Below are 17,347 nucleotides of genomic sequence, written 5' to 3' on the forward strand. Positions count from 1 at the left end.
TTTTTGACACTAATCTCACACTAATTAAGTTAGTTTCGACGCTATAAAAAATAGGACATTACCGAGCACATGATGCTCGGAAATTTCGGACCATATTCAAATTGATTTTAATTAATTATATTCAATATTAAGTGAAAATGACGGCACTTTGATATTAGTTGATACGGCCACCTATGATTCACAGGCGACCATATCAACATTAGATTGATTAAGCTGATGTCATTCACATCGTTAGGAAAATTATGTAAAATTGAAAAAATTTAGTAAGTATCAAATAAAATTTTAAGTAAATTTTACTCCACTAGTAAAGTGAACTATGCTAATGTGTTCTTTTTATTTAAAAAAAAAACTAAATCCTCTAATTTAATATACCTTTCTTTTTTATCCCAATTTTTCAACCTTCATCATTATAAACTCTAAATTAATGTCATACATTTGACTTTTGTAAGTAGTAGTATAATATTTTAACCACCCAAAATTCAGATAAACTAAGCATATTTCCAACTTGAATTATTTACAAGATGAGATCTCATCTACAAAACAAGAATCCTTTAAAAATCAGAATCTGTAAATAGTGTTGCCATATTAAGCAACATGCAGCATGCACGAACCTCCATAAATCGATGGTCTCTGAATAGTAAAGGAGATGGAAAAATGATGGGAATTGGCTATTCATTGATTGTGTGCAAATATCGAGGAAGCCTCAAGAATTTGTGAAAATCAGGCTGAAATGTGCTTTTTTGAGTGCCCCAAAGAAATGCCGCAGCAGGAAAGTAAAGCTGCAGATTGCTGCTTTTAGCTTGGTTTGTAGTCAGTGAAGAAGAAGCGTGACAAATTTTTCCCCTTGTCATTTTTAGCATTTTACTTCATTTTTTTCTATGCTTCTTTAAGCCCTCTTTCCTAGCTTTTATAGCTCTCAGCTTTCTGCCTTATGTACCATAGACTTCAGAAAAAAGAAAAAAACAGACAGCCAATGTAAAAGAAAAGAATCTCTCTCTTTTTCTTTTTTGTTTTTCTGCATGAATTATTACAAGCTTTGTGTGTAGGTATGTTTGTCCCAATACTTGTAATAAACTGCCATTTCAGCACCTCCCTTTAGTCACATTTCTTCTTCATCATTTCTTGCTATTGATTTCTGTGAAGCAATTAAAGAGAGATTATATAAATCTCTCCATCATTGTTCTTGTACTTGCATTTATATCAGGAGGTTTTGTTTCTGCTTTTCTCATCAAGTTGGAATCTTTTCTTCTTGTTGATACCAAAGATTGAATCTTTTTAGCACCATGGTTTCAGAAGATTCATCATCTCATCCTTTTCCACATTTTGATGCTTACTCAAGCTCACTGCCTCAGAGCATCCACTCTCTCTCGGAGAGAATGTCCCGGTCCATCGACATCGGCCCGGATCGCCATCTGATTGATCTGCTTGGGAAGTCTAATGAAGCATCTCGGCTTTCTCTCTCATTAGGCTCTGAGCCATGTGGTGGAGAGAGAGCCTTGAACCCAACTGTCATGAATCCTGCAGCTTATCTCATTGCCATGAAGGAAGGATGTGAGATGGGATTTGATGACTATGGTTGTGATGGAACTGGCGGCTATGCTGCTCCATCTGTGAACCAGTCATGGTGTGGGAGTGGGAATCAGAATCATAATCAGAATCAGAATCAGAATCAGTCGTTTGTTGCTTCGATTGGGAGCTCGAAATACCTGCAGCCGGCTCAGTCCCTTCTTCAAGAAATGCTCAGTGTTGGTGGCGAGGGCGTTGATACGAGTAACCGGAGATATATGGATAGGCTGAGCAGGCGAGGCGCCTTTCGCCTCTCCTCGAAGCTCAAGGCAGAGCTCTCTAGCTGTGAGTTGGTGTGTGAGAAGCATGATGACTATGTTAACCTGCTTAAGCTCATTGCCTTGCTAGAGGAGGTAGTTCTACATTTGCATTTGCATTTGCATTGGTGTGCAGTTTAAATGTGCTATTTATTGGTCTTAGTTGTTGATCAACAATGATTAATGGTGTTGTTTATGAATGCGCTATTCGTTGATGTTAGTTCTTGATCAAGATTGATTATTGATGTTGGATTTGAATTGGCTATTGATTGATGTTAGCTTCTGATCAAGAAATATTGGTGGTGCATTTGAATGTGCTATTGATTGATGTTATGTTCTTGATCAAGAATGATTATTGATGTTGGATTTGAATGTGCTATTGATTGATGTTATGTTCTTGGTCAAGAATGATTCTTGATGTTGGATTTGAATGTGCTATTATTTGATGTTATGTTCTTGATCAAGAATGATTCTTTATGTTGGATGAATGTGCTATTGATTGATCTTAGTTTTGATCAAGAATTATTGGTGGTGCGTTTGGATTTGCTATTGATCAGTTAAGTTCTTGATCAAGAATGATTAATGTGCTATTGATTGTTCTAAGTTGTGATTCAAGATTGATGAATAGTGTTGAATTTGGTGCAGGTTGAGAGGAGATATGATGAGTATTCTCATCACATGGATGATCTGATCCATTCGTTTGAGGCCATCGCTGGCATGGGATCAGGGAAGTCTTATACGGCCCTCGCCCTCTTAGCCATGTCCAAGCACTTCTGTCGTCTGAGGAACGCGATTCTCGCTCAAATTCACGTCACCAAGCACAAACTCGTCAAGGACATGCCTAAGATAAGCTCCAGGTTGTCTCAGCTAAGCCTATTCGATCAAGAGTCAAGACACAACCGTGCAGCCTCTGTTCATGCTTGGAGGCCGCTCAGAGGGCTGCCCGAGACTTCTGTCACTATCCTCCGTGCTTGGCTCTTCGAACACTTCCTGCATCCGTATTCACTTCACCTGCAACTTGCTCTAAAAATTCAAGAAACTGTGCTGTCCTTTGCACTGATGTTCTCATGTTTTATCTTCGACTTTTTTCAGGTATCCTAGTGACTCGGAGAAGCTGATGTTAGCATCACAGACAGGCTTGTCCAAGAATCAGGTAGATTCCTCAACAGATGATGCATGTTTAAACGATTTTCGATAGGATTGAATGATTGTTTATTGCAGGTTTCTAATTGGTTCATCAATGCTCGAGTCCGGCTGTGGAAGCCGATGATTGAAGAAATGTACAAAGAGGAGTTTGAAGATTCCTCCACAGAATCAGATCAATTGTTGACAACTGACTTGGGTGATTAGCCATTTTTATCTTGCATCAGATACGAGGAGGGTTTGTCTTCCTCCTCGTACCTGTAGCTGTTGTAGGATCACCAAATTTCATGTTTATCTTTTTCCCAACTTCACTAGATCAATATGGTATCTTGTAGTGAAGGAATGATTTCTGTACCTTTTCTAAGATATATATATTCTAGATCTCCTATCAATTAGGTAACTCAAACAGTGTGGCAAAATTCCAAATTGTGAGACTAATTAATCAAATGTAACAGAACATGGGTGACATATAGATGCAGTTTGAGCAGGTGAAACTAAAACCAGAAACACTACCCCCAAATTCAAACATGACATAATATATACACACATTTGACATAGTCAACCACAGCATATTACACAAGAGGATTTGGTACATACATAACATGAAGGGAGCAGTTGACACTTGAACAACTTGTATATAAACCTACAAACCAATGAGTTATTCTTCATCCAATCCGAACAAAAAACAACGCGTATCTAAATCGCGAAAATGGCCTCTCTCCGTTTGATCCTCGCCCTCATGGCTGTGGCTTCCCTCTCTTGCTCCCATCTTGAGGCCTTTCCAGCCTCCGGGCATGGTGGCTACGTCTACACGAGCCTCATCCCCGGGTTCTACGACTTCTCATGCCCACAAGCCAATGAGATCATAATGTCAGTGCTGGAAAAGGCCATTGCTGAGGATTCAAGAACTGCTGCCTCTTTGCTCAGGCTCCACTTCCATGACTGCTTTGTCCAGGTATATTATTACCAAGAATTTGTGGTAATATGTGGGAATATAAACATGAGTAATCTGTTGGTGTGGTTGTGTATACAGGGCTGCGATGCATCGGTGTTGCTGGATGGTGGGGCGAGTGAGAAGAACGCGGGGCCAAACAAGAACTCACTGAGGGGATTCCAAGTGATTGATGAGATCAAAGCAGAACTGGAGCAAGTCTGCCCTCACACAGTGTCATGTGCAGACATTCTTGCTCTTGCTGCAAGGGATTCTGTTATCCTAGTAAGTCAAGATTCCTTAAATGGAAATATTGTAGTAACTGGAAACACCTTATATATGTATATATAATGTGGTTGTGTTGATTGTAGAGCGGCGGGCCACACTGGGAAGTGGCGTTGGGGCGGAGGGACTCAACAACGATGAGCCTCACCAAATCCAACTCCAACATCCCCGCTCCCAACTCCACCATCCACACACTCGTGGCCAAGTTCAAGCAACAGGGCCTCAACGAGCAAGATCTCGTTGCTCTTTCCGGTTAGTTGTCCAAATCAATTAACTCATTGTTACAGACTTCAGTGCTGTCCCACATCAGTGTGTATTTTTATAGGCCAAATGAGCTAGTCAGATAGACATACCAGTCTTTTGGGATGAGTTATTCTGTTTGGTTTTAACGATGTGATTGATTTGTGCAGGAGGGCACACCATTGGAATGGCGAGGTGCACGACGTTCAGGCAGAAGCTGTACAGCAAACCGGATGTGACTCTGTTCAATAGCGGCCTCAGGGCGGTTTGTCCTAAGGTGGGAGGCGACAACAACTTATCGCCTCTGGACATCTCGTCCCCACGGAGATTCGACAACACCTACTACAACCACTTGTTGGAAGGGAGAGAGCTGCTGACTTCGGATCAAGTTTTGTTGAGTGGAAATGTGAGGAAGACCATGGATTTGGTGAAGAGGTATGCTGAAGATGAGGCTCTTTTCTTCCACCATTTTGCCAAATCTATGGTGAAGATGGGAAACATTAGTCCTCTTCTTGGTGTGCATGGTGAAATCAGGAAGAATTGCCGCAGAATCAACTCAAATTAATTAACTTAATTGTATCTTCTTCTTTTTTAATCATAATGTATGGTTATTCCTTAGTTGTGTGAGGATGTGATTGTGTCATGCATGCAATTTGTCAAGAACTACTATTGTATTAAATAAATCTAGTTTATCTATCTCCTTTCGCCCATGTTTTCATGTCATCGAGTAAATTAATCCATAATTAAGGTCTAGGGAGTACTCCCTCCGTTCCCGATTAATTGTCACTCTTTGACCGGACACGGGTTTTAAGAAATGTAAAGAAAAGTTGGTTGAAAAAGTTAGTGGAATGTGGGACCCACTTTTTAATATTAGTTTAATAATAAAATATGAGTGAAGAGAGTTAGTGGAATGTGAGACCTACTTTCCATTTATGGTAAAAATGAAGTGTGACAATTATCAAGGGATGAACTGAAATGGAAAAGAGTGACAATTAATCGAGGACGGAGGGAGTAGTTTTTAAAATATCAATTTTAGTGCTAAATACTTTTTTACATAATTAATCTTTATAAAATAGTGAATTAAGGACGTGACATATTGGAACACAAACATTGTGTAATCCATTGTTAACTTTCTTAAGTTGCTAACTTATCAGTACAGTGTATTAAAAATGTCAACACGATGACATTGAAATTCAACACGATCACATTAAAATGTCAAGTGCATTTTAATGTGATTGTGTTACATTTTTAATACATTGTGTTAATAAATTAATAAATTAGTCATTTAAGAACGTCAGCATTATAACACATCCTGATTAAATAGTACATATCCTTTTCGTTAAAATGTTTTGAGATTAAATCCAAACCCATCATATATCTAATAATTATTGGGTTTGTTTTGTGTCACATGCCCTGAGAAAAAAGAAAGCCATCCATGTCCGAAAATTAAAAAATGTGGGTGATTTGAAAAAAATCGACAACTTTGGGATTCATCTTTTCATAGCAAACCAACAAGATGGACCATCTAATGGTAATTCGTGATAATTGCCATTTCTTCTTTTAGTTTACGTTTAACAACGCAATCTACAACATTGTTCGAACTTTTCATTATTATTATTTGCAGCTATTGAATAAATATATAATGAAACTATTATACATGTAGGACCGAAAAAAGTCAAATGACTTGCACGGCTCGATTATTCTATATTCATGACACAAAAATTAAATTTTGGCATATAGCGTAACGCTTCGATTTTAATTAAAGTTACTTCTCGGATATTAATTTTCCTTTAAAAAATTTAATTACTTAGTAGATAATTTTAAATGTGAAATTATCTTATTCATGAACCCCGCAAATAGTAAAATTCAATTAATTGAGCAATAATATCGTTGATAGTCGCGCCCAATAACAAATTAAATTTCTTCGAGTCGAAATTAACATTTGACTATCATTAGAAATTTATTACATTATGTTATCTTCAATTTAGACAGGAAGATTTGGTGTAATAATTTACAAACAAAAGATTGTGTTAATTGTCCGTCAATATACTGTTGTTTAATTTGATGAATTGATTAAGTTTATTTGATCATTTTAGAATTTAAATAGTACTCCCTCCGTCCGCGAATAGGAGTCCCAGTTGAGTTGGGTGCGGGTTTTAAAAAAAGTTTGAGTGTAATAATTTAAGTGTGTGATAGTTGAATGTGAGACCCATTTATATTATTATTTGCAATCAAAGTGGATTAAAATTAATTGCAGCTTCTAAATTAAGGGAAAAGTGAGGTCATTTTTTATACTCCCAAGATAAAATGTCTAGCCGGGACTCCTAATGGCGGACGGATGAAAATGGTCAACCGAGACTCCTATTCGCGGACGGAGGGAGTAATTTATATTTTCTCACTCTATCATATCACCCGATTAAACTCTTGATCACACCTTAAGATATTTCAAATGTCCATGTTTGTTAAATTAAATTCCTGAACAATAAAATATAAGCATAAATTTGTGTTAAACATGATTTTTGCAAGTAGATTCAAAGTGGTCACACCTTAAGATAGAGTAGTATTTCTAATGTCTAAGTTTGTCATCTATCTATTCGTTTTTTTTTACATTTACCAAAAAAAAGTTGTTATTTGCCCCATAAAATAAGAGAACGGTCATAAGTAAGGTACCAACTGTAAAGACTAGAAGTCTACAAGTAACATCTAATTATTAATGAATATTATCTCGTTGAGAGCTTGAAACACAATAAATGAGTTCTAAAATCATCTCATCTCTAGTTAAGCTGTGAGCATTATCTCAATTGAAACTCTTGAAAATCAGAACTGAAATGTCATCTCATCCAAAACTTATAAGATCACCTACGGTTCCAAAGCATCATCTCATGTGGAGATTAAAAATTCATGACTGACTTGTGAATATTATCTTGTATAGAGATCAAAAGACGAAAATAGTGTTATGAGCATGATTGACAAACCTCCTTTTGATAGTGCCTTGTCTTGTTTGTATCTTAAAATATCATGACTGACTTGTGAGTATCATCTCACTTCTAAATATTGATCATCCACTCAGCTTAAAATCCTAAACATCTTCTTGTCTTTAGCTGGACAGATCACCTAGGGGCAGATAAAATGGATGGATCAAGGCTCTTTATAAGCCCGTGTTGACCAATTCTTTCTTTTATAAAATATTTAATCATCCAAACTTTATGTAATTGTTATGCAAAAATCCCTATATTGATATGAATCACTCAAAAAAATGTCAAATAAAGGTTTAGAATACATGGCCCTACTAAATTCTTTTTCATCCACCCCTATAAATGATATGAATCACTTTAAAAATATATATTCTAATAGAGTTTAGAGATATAGTCCCTATAATTCTTTTTGTGTTTGCCCCTATAAAAATATGAATCACCCAAAAAATATAGTATTACTACTATATTTTCATACCAATTTTTGTTTGACTTCTGAGCTTATTTGTAAGACGATTGAAACAAGAGTATAATTCACTGCGACTTTTGATGAAAATATCTCTTTTGTATCCAACCAGTACTGTAGAGTGTAGAAGCACCAAGTTATGCCCAACACTACGCTATTCTCATCCGTGACATCATTCAATCCAACCTTAATTAATTTTTAATAATACTATATTCATTTCCTTTTTTATCTATGTATACAATCGCTAATTTACTACTCCTACTATAATTTTTACTTCTATTAATAGCTCAACTCAATCCAATTAAATATTTTCTTTTTCACATATTTTTAGCAAGTAGTATAAGATTTATAATTTATAATTTATTTGAATATATTAAATATATATAAAGATTATATAAATTATTTTATAATTCAAATTTTTATAAAAATTATTAGACATCACAACATAATAAAATACACAAATATAAGAAATCCAATACCTTTTTCTACACCAATCTCGGATTATCAATCACAATACTGTTTCTAAGAGCTTGAGCTTCTATAGTTATACTCCTATTAGGATTGTCAAGAACCATATTCTTGTTTGTTAAGAAACTCGTTCCTCTCATTGACTGATTACAGTGGTATTAGAATCATCAGAACGTGAGTGAGTTGAGTCTTATGAAACTGATGTGTTTTCACCGGAAAACATTTTTTGTAAGTGGAATGAGTAAGTTTGTGCTATCTTCTAAATTTTTTACAAGCTATTTATAAACTAAATATATATTGCTAGAAATATAAAACATTTGCATGTGATAGACACAGTAAAGAGTGATAAATAGTAGTAAGCGATACTTGTGACATTCCAATTACTTTTGCAGAAAAATGCACGTAACACCAGATACTATCTGCAAATGCATTTGATAGATATATTATGTAGTGAAAGAGCGATAAAAAAGTATTCTTGTGATACCTCAATTACTTTTGCGAGAAAATGCATGTCCATATACTATTTGCAAATGCATGTGATAGACATACAGTAAAAAGTGATGCATGTGACATCTCAATTACTTTTGCAAGAAAATGCACGTGACACTAATACTATTTGCGAATGCTTGTGATATAGTATCACAAAAAAACTATTGCATGATTAGAAGTGCATCACACTAATGAACTCCATGACTTAAACTATTTCACATAAATCTAAGTACTAGTATTACATATTGTCATACCAAATTACCACCTTGGTCGGTGCATGTTTTGTAGTACTAGTAATTTAAGCCACTTAAAACTCTCCACTCGCCAGTTAATTTTGCTTTTAAAAAATTAACTCCGCGATAAAGTGATAGTGAGATATAGAAAAGACAAAATGATCAAAAGATAAATATGTAGAAACAAATCCAAATAATTTCCGTAACGGTTAATAACCACCAATCCAAATAAAATTGCAGAGAAATTCAATCGTTACACAACAACACTGCTTCCAGCAATTGAATCGACTGTAAATTAAGAATTTTGAGCTGCAAAAAATTGAAGCAATTATTATCATGAGCTTATGCTTTTGCTCAATCTTGAAGCCCTCGTTTCTGAATCGGGAATTCGATTCCGTTTCCCGACATCGATTGGCGCCTAACCCTAACTCCAAGCCCTATCAATTCTGCAATCTTCGAATTGACGATAATGATTTCTGTACCATCAAGGCTGTTCACACTGACGGAGTTGGAGTTCTCTACCCCGACGACACCGTTTCCGACCGGACCACCCCGGTTGATGCTCAACCTGAGGATCAGGTTGATGCGCCGGCGGATGGAATCGTCGGAACTGCGATGGAAGAATCTCATGAAGCACCAATTCGGACTCGGGTGAAGAAGATGGAAGGCAAGAAGGCTAATGTGGAGGACAGCGATAAGGAAAATCGCTTCACACTGCGAAATGGACGAGAGGTATCGTTTTTCTTGTTCAATCTGCAGAGTTACATTATGTGTTGTGTATTTGATATAGTATTAAAAATGAGGAAATTTGGTGTTTCTTATTCATACACATCATTTAAGTACTAATATGAATAGCTTGTTATTCAGTGTTCTGTAATTTAGGATTTTCACTTGATGTTGTAAACTTGTGATTCATTAGAGGCTGAAAATTAATTGATATGTGCTCGATATTCATATGCATCTCTTTGATTACTATTTGAGGTTCGAATCTAGGTGGTTAAAGATAAAGCTTGTTATTTTAACTTGCTTTATAAGTAATGTTTTGCAATCGAGGATTTTCACTCTGTTTAGCATGCGCCTGTGATTCAGCTGAGAGAAGATATGTGTTTGATATTCATATGCATCATTTTGACTACTAATATGAAACTCTAATGCTAGGTGTTTGAAGAGAAAGCTTATCTTGTTGGTGTGGCGAGGAAAGGGGACAATGATATTTCATTTGGTATAGAGGATTCACTTAGTGAACTAGCGCAGCTTGCTGATACTGCTGGATTGTTTGTTGCTGGCTCTACTTACCAAAAGTAAGCTACTAGTTTATTTCATTTCCAGTTTGAATATGTCGACAAATTTTGTATGTGTTGAGAATATTGAGAGATATAGTTCACTAAGTGAGCAGATTTTTGTTTTTGGTGTAGCCTTGTGACACCCAACCCCAGGACGTATATAGGGTCTGGAAAAGTGGCAGAGATTAAGAGTGCCATTCAGGCGTTTGATATAGAGACAGTTATTTTTGATGACGAACTTTCACCAGGGTTAGTTCTTAATGACTTCACCAGTGATGCTTACTCTCCTGAATTTTCAATTCTTTCAACTATGGAAATTTTGTTATAGCTTAGGGTATTGTCATGTAAATTTGACATATAAAGTTGTTTTTTAAGTTTTCTTAGTTTTATGTAGGCTTAATTACAATTTCTTTCCCATCTATTCTGAAAAATGTATAAAATAACATGCTCCGTGAGAAATAGCAATTTAGTACCCGACCTTTACAAATTTTATCAACTCTAGCATCAAAGCTAATTCTAGGCACCAGGCATCAGATGTGGCTTACTTGGATATTAGGTCTAATGATAGAATTGATCAAATCTATAAAGGCCAATCACTATATTCTTATTTCTCATTGATTTGGGTTTTGATAAAAAGGAATTTATGCCAGTATAGAACTTTAATTAGCTCTTCTATTTAACTATATGTGCAATGTGGCCATGCTATTGGACTGAGGAACTAAGAGTTAATGCCTTAATGGTGGTGGGGCTTCCTTTCTTGTTTCCTATATATGAGGATTTTTATGTTCAAATGGGTTCTTCTCCCAACTTATGTTTTGTTTTTGAAGAAAGGCAATTGCGGAATTTGGAGAAGACCTTTGGTGGTGATGTTAGGGTATGCGACCGCACTGCACTTATCCTTGATATCTTCAACCAGCGAGCAGCTACTCGTGAAGCTGCTTTACAGGTACTTTATACTGATTTGTGTCTTCAAAAGTAGTACTTCTTCTGATATTAATAAGTTTAGCTTTCACTTTCAGGTTTCATTGGCTCAGATGGAATACCAACTACCACGATTAACAAAAATGTGGAGCCATCTTGAACGCCAAGCTGGAGGACAAGTGAAGGGTATGGGTGAGAAACAAATTGAAGTTGATAAGCGTATCTTGCGCGACCAGGTGGGTTTTTTCATAGTTCTTGGACATAGGTCAAATTTCAAGCGGATCTATAACTTCTGATATCACATGCCTTTAGCCATGGCCATTATTCATATACTAGTAGTTTAGGATCTGAACTATTATTTGTTGTCTTGTATTGTTATAACTGACTGTTGATTATTTTTATTTTTTATTTTGTAAGATTCTCAATGATCTCAGAGTTACAGTGTCTGGTGAAGTACCTCTTATTACATTCTCCTAGTTCGATATCATTTAAGTGATGCAGTATCACCTTTATAGTTTACTTCAGTAAAATTGACCACATACTATGACTTTATGAGGACAGTGGACTGCCTTTCTTATAACTAACTATACGAGTTAATAGTAATTGGACTGAATGCTTTGGTACTCGAATTACCTAAAGGAGTTTTCTGAAAGTTTCTAGTAGTATTTTCTTTCGTCTGTTCCCTATCAAAGCAATATTGCTTTGAGCAACCGCAAGTGTTAGTACCATGTTTCCATGAACGGACCTTTGTTTCCACCCTGTTTGGCTTCCATGCCTTTTTTTGGTTTTTCATGTCTGTAACTTGCCATTTTTCTGGACTTTTCAGATTGGTGCTCTCAAGAAGGAAATAGAATCTGTCCGCAAACATCGAAAGCAGTACAGAAACCGTCGATTTGCCATACCCGTACCTGTTGTATCATTGGTATGAAATTTTATTTCGGCTTAGTTAGTGGATAAACAATCTGAATGATATTAGTCAGCTGATTAAAAGAGGATTTATTTGGGCCACATCTTCCACTAAACCTATATGCTTAAGTGAGCTGCAATATGATGCTCTATTTTATGCATGGCCCTTGTTTCTGAATCATAACTCTACTACTTTTATTGATTATGTATACAAGTAGTTGAATCATGAATGTGCAGTGGCATGCACGATTACTCTCTGTATACAAATCATTATTTGTTCAGCCCTTGTATGAATGAGAGATATGAATGTCACATTTATGTTTCAGGTTGGGTATACAAATGCTGGAAAAAGTACCCTTCTAAACCGGTTGACTGGAGCTGATGTTCTTGCAGAGGACAAGCTATTTGCAACACTTGATCCTACTACAAGAAGGGTTCAGGCTAGTATAATGTCCCAAAAAACACTTCTTTCTTCTATTCGATTTAAGACAATTAACCTCACAGTCACAGCTAATTATGATCTTAGTAGAATATTCCTAAACACAAACAATGGTTGTTTAGGTACAACTTCAAATTTTTCTTAGTAATTATTTCTTAGATAATTTTAATTTTTTTAATCTATTTCGTATTTAATGACCCTTCAAATCAATCTGTTGATGGCTGTTTTCCGCTAATAAGAAATACAATCAGATTTAGTATTCATTATTCAACTTTTTTTGCTTCCCTTATTTCCTTTACTTTACTCTGCTAATCAATGATATTCATGATTTGGATGGATAATATAGCAATACTTTACTGTTAATTGATTCTGCTATAAAATGTCATTTATGCACATCCTAAATGTGAGTTACTGTCTTATTATCTTTTGTATAGACAAAGAATGGGAAGGAGTTCCTTTTGACTGACACTGTTGGCTTCATCCAGAAGTTGCCAACAACATTGGTAAGTACATTTCCAAGTCCAGACGTTTCATTGTTGTTATCCATTTTTTCTTGAGATATGGTTCATATGTTTTCTGATTTACTGGATCCCCACTATGTCTCTCTGTTAAAGCATCCACAAGGAGTTATTTGGGGGTTATATCCTAACACAGTGCATCGGATGCACAAAACTAAATGTAATTACATGAAATTCATGATTAAGAAAATAAAATTTTACATCCTATTCCTAATATTAATAGATGTGCTAAATAAAGTTAATTAGGAGAATAATAAGTTATATAATGATCTTAATAAAATAGTTTAGAGGCATTTGCTTGTACCGAAATGATTTTGTATGGTATTGGTGGATTGTGTTTGTAGAGGTAGTAGGTGGGTGTTGAGGATTGAGATTTTACATGATGTGGCATTTGAGACCCACCAGATAGGGGAATGACTCCTGCTTGTGAGGATTATTATCATGATGTTCTTATCTCTGATCTTTCTTCCACCAGATTGCTGCTTTTAGAGCTACTCTTGAAGAGATATCTGAATCGTCACTTCTGGTACATGTGGTGGATATTAGGTAAAAATGATGTCAAATAGCAGTTGTGAATCACAACTATGCAGTTTCTGATAACATTGTCCAATTTGAATCAGCCATCCATTGGCTGAGTTACAGATTGATGCTGTGGACAAAGTTCTTGAAGAACTTGATACATCCTCCATCCCAAAGTTAATTGTGTGGAACAAGGTATAATGGATCATCTAGTCTATACTGTTTGTTGGTTCACAGCTTGCTGAATCACCTAGATTTTGTATTACCATTTATATTGTCTAATGAATATTTTAAAACAATCACCCCTCCTGCTCTTATGCCAAGTTTGTTCAGGATAAGGCAATGCACATTAATTTAGCTGAATGATATTTTTCTTAAATTACATCTCTTGTACATGAACGTGTATGACTGCATGGCACAAGCCTCGGTCGTATTGTTTCTTCTACAGCCTTGGCACAATTTGGCAGTCCAATTCATAACGATAACTTAATTTATTTTGTTTATTGTTCTTAATTATGAAGGTGACGTGATTTCACAGATCTGTTCAAATTACATGCTCTGACAGATTGATCCAAATTACATAAGGATTATGTTATGGGTTAATTCATATTTTTGCAGGTTGATAATGCCAAAGATCCTGATAAAATGAGGTCTGAAGCCAAAAAAAACCCTGATATTGTATGTTTGTCTGCTTTAACTGGTGAAGGACTTGATGATTTCTGCAACGCAGTTCAAGAAAAACTGAAGGTACTAATAACTTCCTCTCTTCAAATTTGAAAGTTGGTTGTTTACGTGATCCTGTAACTTTTTTTGTATTCAATATGCTTGCTTGATCCTGTTTTTTCTACAGGATACGATGGTATGGGTGGAAGCTCTGATTCCTTTTGACAAAGGAGAGCTCCTAAGTACCATACATCATGTTGGCATGGTTGAAAAGATTGTAAGTTTTTCTTCTTCGTATTTCTATTTTAACCACCCTTTCTTTGTGAAATTGAAGCTTGAAAAAATTGAACAGATTCTGTTCATATCCAAAGCTTTTCTGAAAGATCATTTCCTACTTGAGAACCTCCCTTTTAAAGTACTCCGAAGCTTTAAATTAGTTAATATAGGACTGAGAAAGAGAAAACATAAAACATAGGATATCACAGTATTTCCTCAAAGCTGGCTTATCTAATAATTCCTATTCACAATATGGGAAATTGGTCGTTTGACAGGAGAGAAAGATATCACTAGTTTCCAAAATGGTTTGGATAAACCTGGGTTCATTAAATTTGATGCTAGAATCTTGTTGGTTTGCTAGATACCAGTGCAGCAATATAAACCAAAATAGTACAGAAAACTGGATATTTCCCATCCTGCCTTTGGAAAATTATTTAATCCTACAAAACATGAGTAAAATTGTGGAAAAGGAGTAATATATGTATTCCTCTCTTTTCCATCGAAGAGAACACACCAAAAGAGTATAATTGCTCTTCTATTCAGAAGCATCTGATCCTTTAATCTTATCGAGATAAAAATTGGGGGTTATGCAATTCAGTATCCATTTCATAGGTATTTTTGGCAACAATAATATAGGAGCTCGGCTTTTAACCCCTTTAAATGTGCTTCTTAAAGGAAAGTAAGTGATAGTGATAATGATAATTTTAATGATAATGATATGACAGGAGTATGTTGAAAGTGGAGCTTTGGTGAGAGCTCATGTTCCACTCCGCTTTGCCAGACTTCTCACTCCAATGAGACAAACCTGCGTGTCATAGATCGTTTCCAATTATTTGGATATGTTTGAGTTTGAGATAAAGATGCGGTTGCAGCTCGTGTGATCATGATCAGTCCATGTAGCTACTGAAGTAGTGCTGGTGGCTATTTCCCCAAACTCTTTCCTTTGTATATAGAAAACGTGAGTTGCTTTCATATCGAAGTTTCTTGCTCATATATCAGGAAACCTCAAGCAAGGTGGAAATGAAATATGTTTGTAAATCTACTGTTGTAGTATGATGATGAACGTCTACGGCCACTTTTACTAGCTAAGGATGTTTAGAATCACAAATTTCTAGCTAAGGAAATTGTTTATTACTTATATTGCAAGCTTCTCGTGAAAGGTCTTTCACTAGGCCAGTCCTTATGAAGCCATGCTAAAGTATTTAATATGTATATCATGTTAAATGTCATGGCAAGAGATTTGACTCTATATAGTACTAGAGTAGAAGTTTAAGTTTGAACAAATTTGTTTTCTCTCCTTTCTTATTTCATTAATTTTTTTCTTTCTTATTCTAATTTTTATTTTGTAGGAGTACTTTTTTCTGGTTTTATTTTACTTTCTTTATTTCTTTTTTATTCTATATCTTTCTTAAAATAGCACAACTTAAAATAACACGTGTTTTAATGCACAATAATTAAGTTTGAGAGATAAAGAGGAAAGATAATGGAATTAGTATTATTAGTGGACTATAGAGCCTATATTATTAGTAGTACTACTAGTTGTTTAAAAGTTTCCTTATTTAGATATAGTCTAATTTTAAAGGACATGCCAAAATGATCAAACTAATCTATTTTTATGAGACAAGAGAGTAATATATGCAAAGGAGTATATATTTTGTGTAAAGATTAAGTCACATAAACATGGATTTCTAAAGGATAAATTATGTAACAAATCACAAATAATAGTTAAAGTATGGTTTGTCCCTAATTTTTGAAACTCGCGATGATGTGGCAACCAGATTATCTACGTGGACAAAACAATAATAACACATAAGGAATGACGTGGTGCGGTAAAAGTATGATGGAGCACCAAATATGAAAGATGAATTGATTGAATTAAAAGCATTTATCTTAAAAGATATCATAGTAGTATATCTTCAATTTGCAACTCTAACATGTTTGTGATTTTTATCTCTTGTGTTGCGTCATTGTTACATTACGTTTACGTGGGGATAACCATTAGTGGTGTGAGGCCCCCAACAAATTCCAAGAATTGTTCAACAAACTATCATCAGCCTCAAAGACGGCGTGATGAGTCAATATTTGTTTGAGGGAATGGAACCTCTGTGAGAGCTCCATGATCTGAGCCCTCAGCACGTGGTTGTGCGCCTCAATTTTGACACACTGCTGCATGCTGGCATTCATGCTGTTCGATATCTGGTTATTTAGTTTGGAGAGTTGAGCAACCTCAGCTCTCAGATCGTCCATATACTTCTGCTTCTTCACCCGCGACAGCCTCGCTGACTCACGGTTTGATTCCATTCTCCTCTGCTTACGCTGTTGCACATCTGAGGAAGCCGAGGAATCCATTTTCGTTTCCTATTTTATTATGAGAAAACGTAGAACCAGTAGAGAAAAACAAGAGAGAAGGAGTGAAGGAGACGCCGCAAACCAGAATATACTATCACACTAGCTATATACATATCATCAACATTCTAATTATCTCTAACATCAATCACACTACCTATATGCATATCATCTACTAGAGAGAGAGAGAGAGAGAGAGGGAAAGGGAAGTAGTGAGGGAAGGTGATGACCTATTTATACAACAAGAATGGAGGCGGGACAGTAAAGAAAAGTGAAACACAACTGAAAATATATTCTAAATTAAGGGGAAAAGGCGATTGAGAGAGGTAGAGTTGTCGAGGGGAGAGAGGGTCATATAGATTCCATCCTCTAACTAAAAACAAAATCAAATTTCAAAAGCCTTACCATCACTTGAACATATATACT

At 35.6% G+C, this 17,347-nt stretch overlaps 3 protein-coding genes and 1 pseudogene across 6 annotated transcripts; 3 read left to right on the plus strand and 1 right to left on the minus strand.

Moving 5' to 3' along the window:
• The first annotated feature begins 761 nt into the window (after positions 1–761).
• Positions 762–3,358, plus strand: LOC148933968 (BEL1-like homeodomain protein 11). Of its 4 annotated transcripts, none has more exons than XM_089058786.1 (5): positions 762–1,046; positions 1,340–1,919; positions 2,469–2,821; positions 2,916–2,976; positions 3,045–3,358. In XM_089058786.1, exons 2-5 carry the CDS (start codon positions 1,377–1,379, stop codon positions 3,171–3,173), a joined length of 1,086 nt encoding a protein of 361 aa, XP_088914912.1. In that variant the 5' UTR covers positions 762–1,046; positions 1,340–1,376; the 3' UTR covers positions 3,174–3,358. The 4 variants fall into 4 exon arrangements, with proteins under 4 accessions (XP_088914912.1, XP_088914915.1, XP_088914907.1 ...); XM_089058789.1 differs by having other exon boundaries at positions 1,353–1,919; XM_089058781.1 differs by having other exon boundaries at positions 764–1,046; positions 1,294–1,919.
• A 265-nt stretch (positions 3,359–3,623) lies between these two features.
• On the plus strand, positions 3,624–5,118 carry LOC148933969 (peroxidase 9-like). Its single transcript, XM_089069573.1, has 4 exons — positions 3,624–3,921; positions 4,000–4,182; positions 4,269–4,434; positions 4,593–5,118. Exons 1-4 carry the CDS (start codon positions 3,676–3,678, stop codon positions 4,985–4,987), a joined length of 990 nt encoding a protein of 329 aa, XP_088925699.1. The 5' UTR covers positions 3,624–3,675; the 3' UTR covers positions 4,988–5,118.
• A 4,129-nt stretch (positions 5,119–9,247) lies between these two features.
• On the plus strand, positions 9,248–15,713 carry LOC148933970 (GTP-binding protein, HflX). The gene is made up of 13 exons (XM_089062191.1): positions 9,248–9,782; positions 10,209–10,351; positions 10,466–10,582; positions 11,165–11,279; positions 11,353–11,490; positions 12,081–12,176; positions 12,487–12,600; positions 13,034–13,102; positions 13,593–13,663; positions 13,738–13,831; positions 14,255–14,383; positions 14,487–14,576; positions 15,301–15,713. Exons 1-13 carry the CDS (start codon positions 9,387–9,389, stop codon positions 15,391–15,393), a joined length of 1,665 nt encoding a protein of 554 aa, XP_088918317.1. The 5' UTR covers positions 9,248–9,386; the 3' UTR covers positions 15,394–15,713.
• Positions 15,714–16,573: 860 nt separating this feature from the next.
• LOC148933971 (bZIP transcription factor 44 pseudogene) lies at positions 16,574–16,924 on the minus strand (annotated as a pseudogene).
• Between the last annotated feature and the right edge of the window lie 423 nt (positions 16,925–17,347).

This window comes from Salvia hispanica, chromosome 1 (assembly GCF_029641045.1).
Source record: "Salvia hispanica isolate PSC_SH4W2 chromosome 1, Shi_PSC_v1, whole genome shotgun sequence".
Classification (NCBI taxonomy): domain Eukaryota; kingdom Viridiplantae; phylum Streptophyta; class Magnoliopsida; order Lamiales; family Lamiaceae; genus Salvia; species Salvia hispanica.

Excerpts from the sequence above, each read along its gene's own strand:
- LOC148933970 (XM_089062191.1), top strand. The coding sequence starts at position 9,387 with ATGAGCTTATGCTTTTGCTCAATCTTGAAGCCCTCGTTTCTGAATCGG. Across the intron at positions 11,491-12,080 it reads AGCGTATCTTGCGCGACCAG|ATTGGTGCTCTCAAGAAGGA; the intron begins GTGGGTTTTTTC and ends TGGACTTTTCAG. Across the intron at positions 14,384-14,486 it reads CAGTTCAAGAAAAACTGAAG|GATACGATGGTATGGGTGGA; the intron begins GTACTAATAACT and ends TTTTTTCTACAG.
- LOC148933968 (XM_089058780.1), top strand. The coding sequence starts at position 1,284 with ATGGTTTCAGAAGATTCATCATCTCATCCTTTTCCACATTTTGATGCT. Across the intron at positions 1,920-2,468 it reads TCATTGCCTTGCTAGAGGAG|GTTGAGAGGAGATATGATGA; the intron begins GTAGTTCTACAT and ends AATTTGGTGCAG. Across the intron at positions 2,822-2,915 it reads TTCGAACACTTCCTGCATCC|GTATCCTAGTGACTCGGAGA; the intron begins GTATTCACTTCA and ends GACTTTTTTCAG.
- LOC148933969 (XM_089069573.1), top strand. The coding sequence starts at position 3,676 with ATGGCCTCTCTCCGTTTGATCCTCGCCCTCATGGCTGTGGCTTCCCTC. Across the intron at positions 3,922-3,999 it reads TCCATGACTGCTTTGTCCAG|GGCTGCGATGCATCGGTGTT; the intron begins GTATATTATTAC and ends TTGTGTATACAG. Across the intron at positions 4,183-4,268 it reads CAAGGGATTCTGTTATCCTA|AGCGGCGGGCCACACTGGGA; the intron begins GTAAGTCAAGAT and ends TGTTGATTGTAG.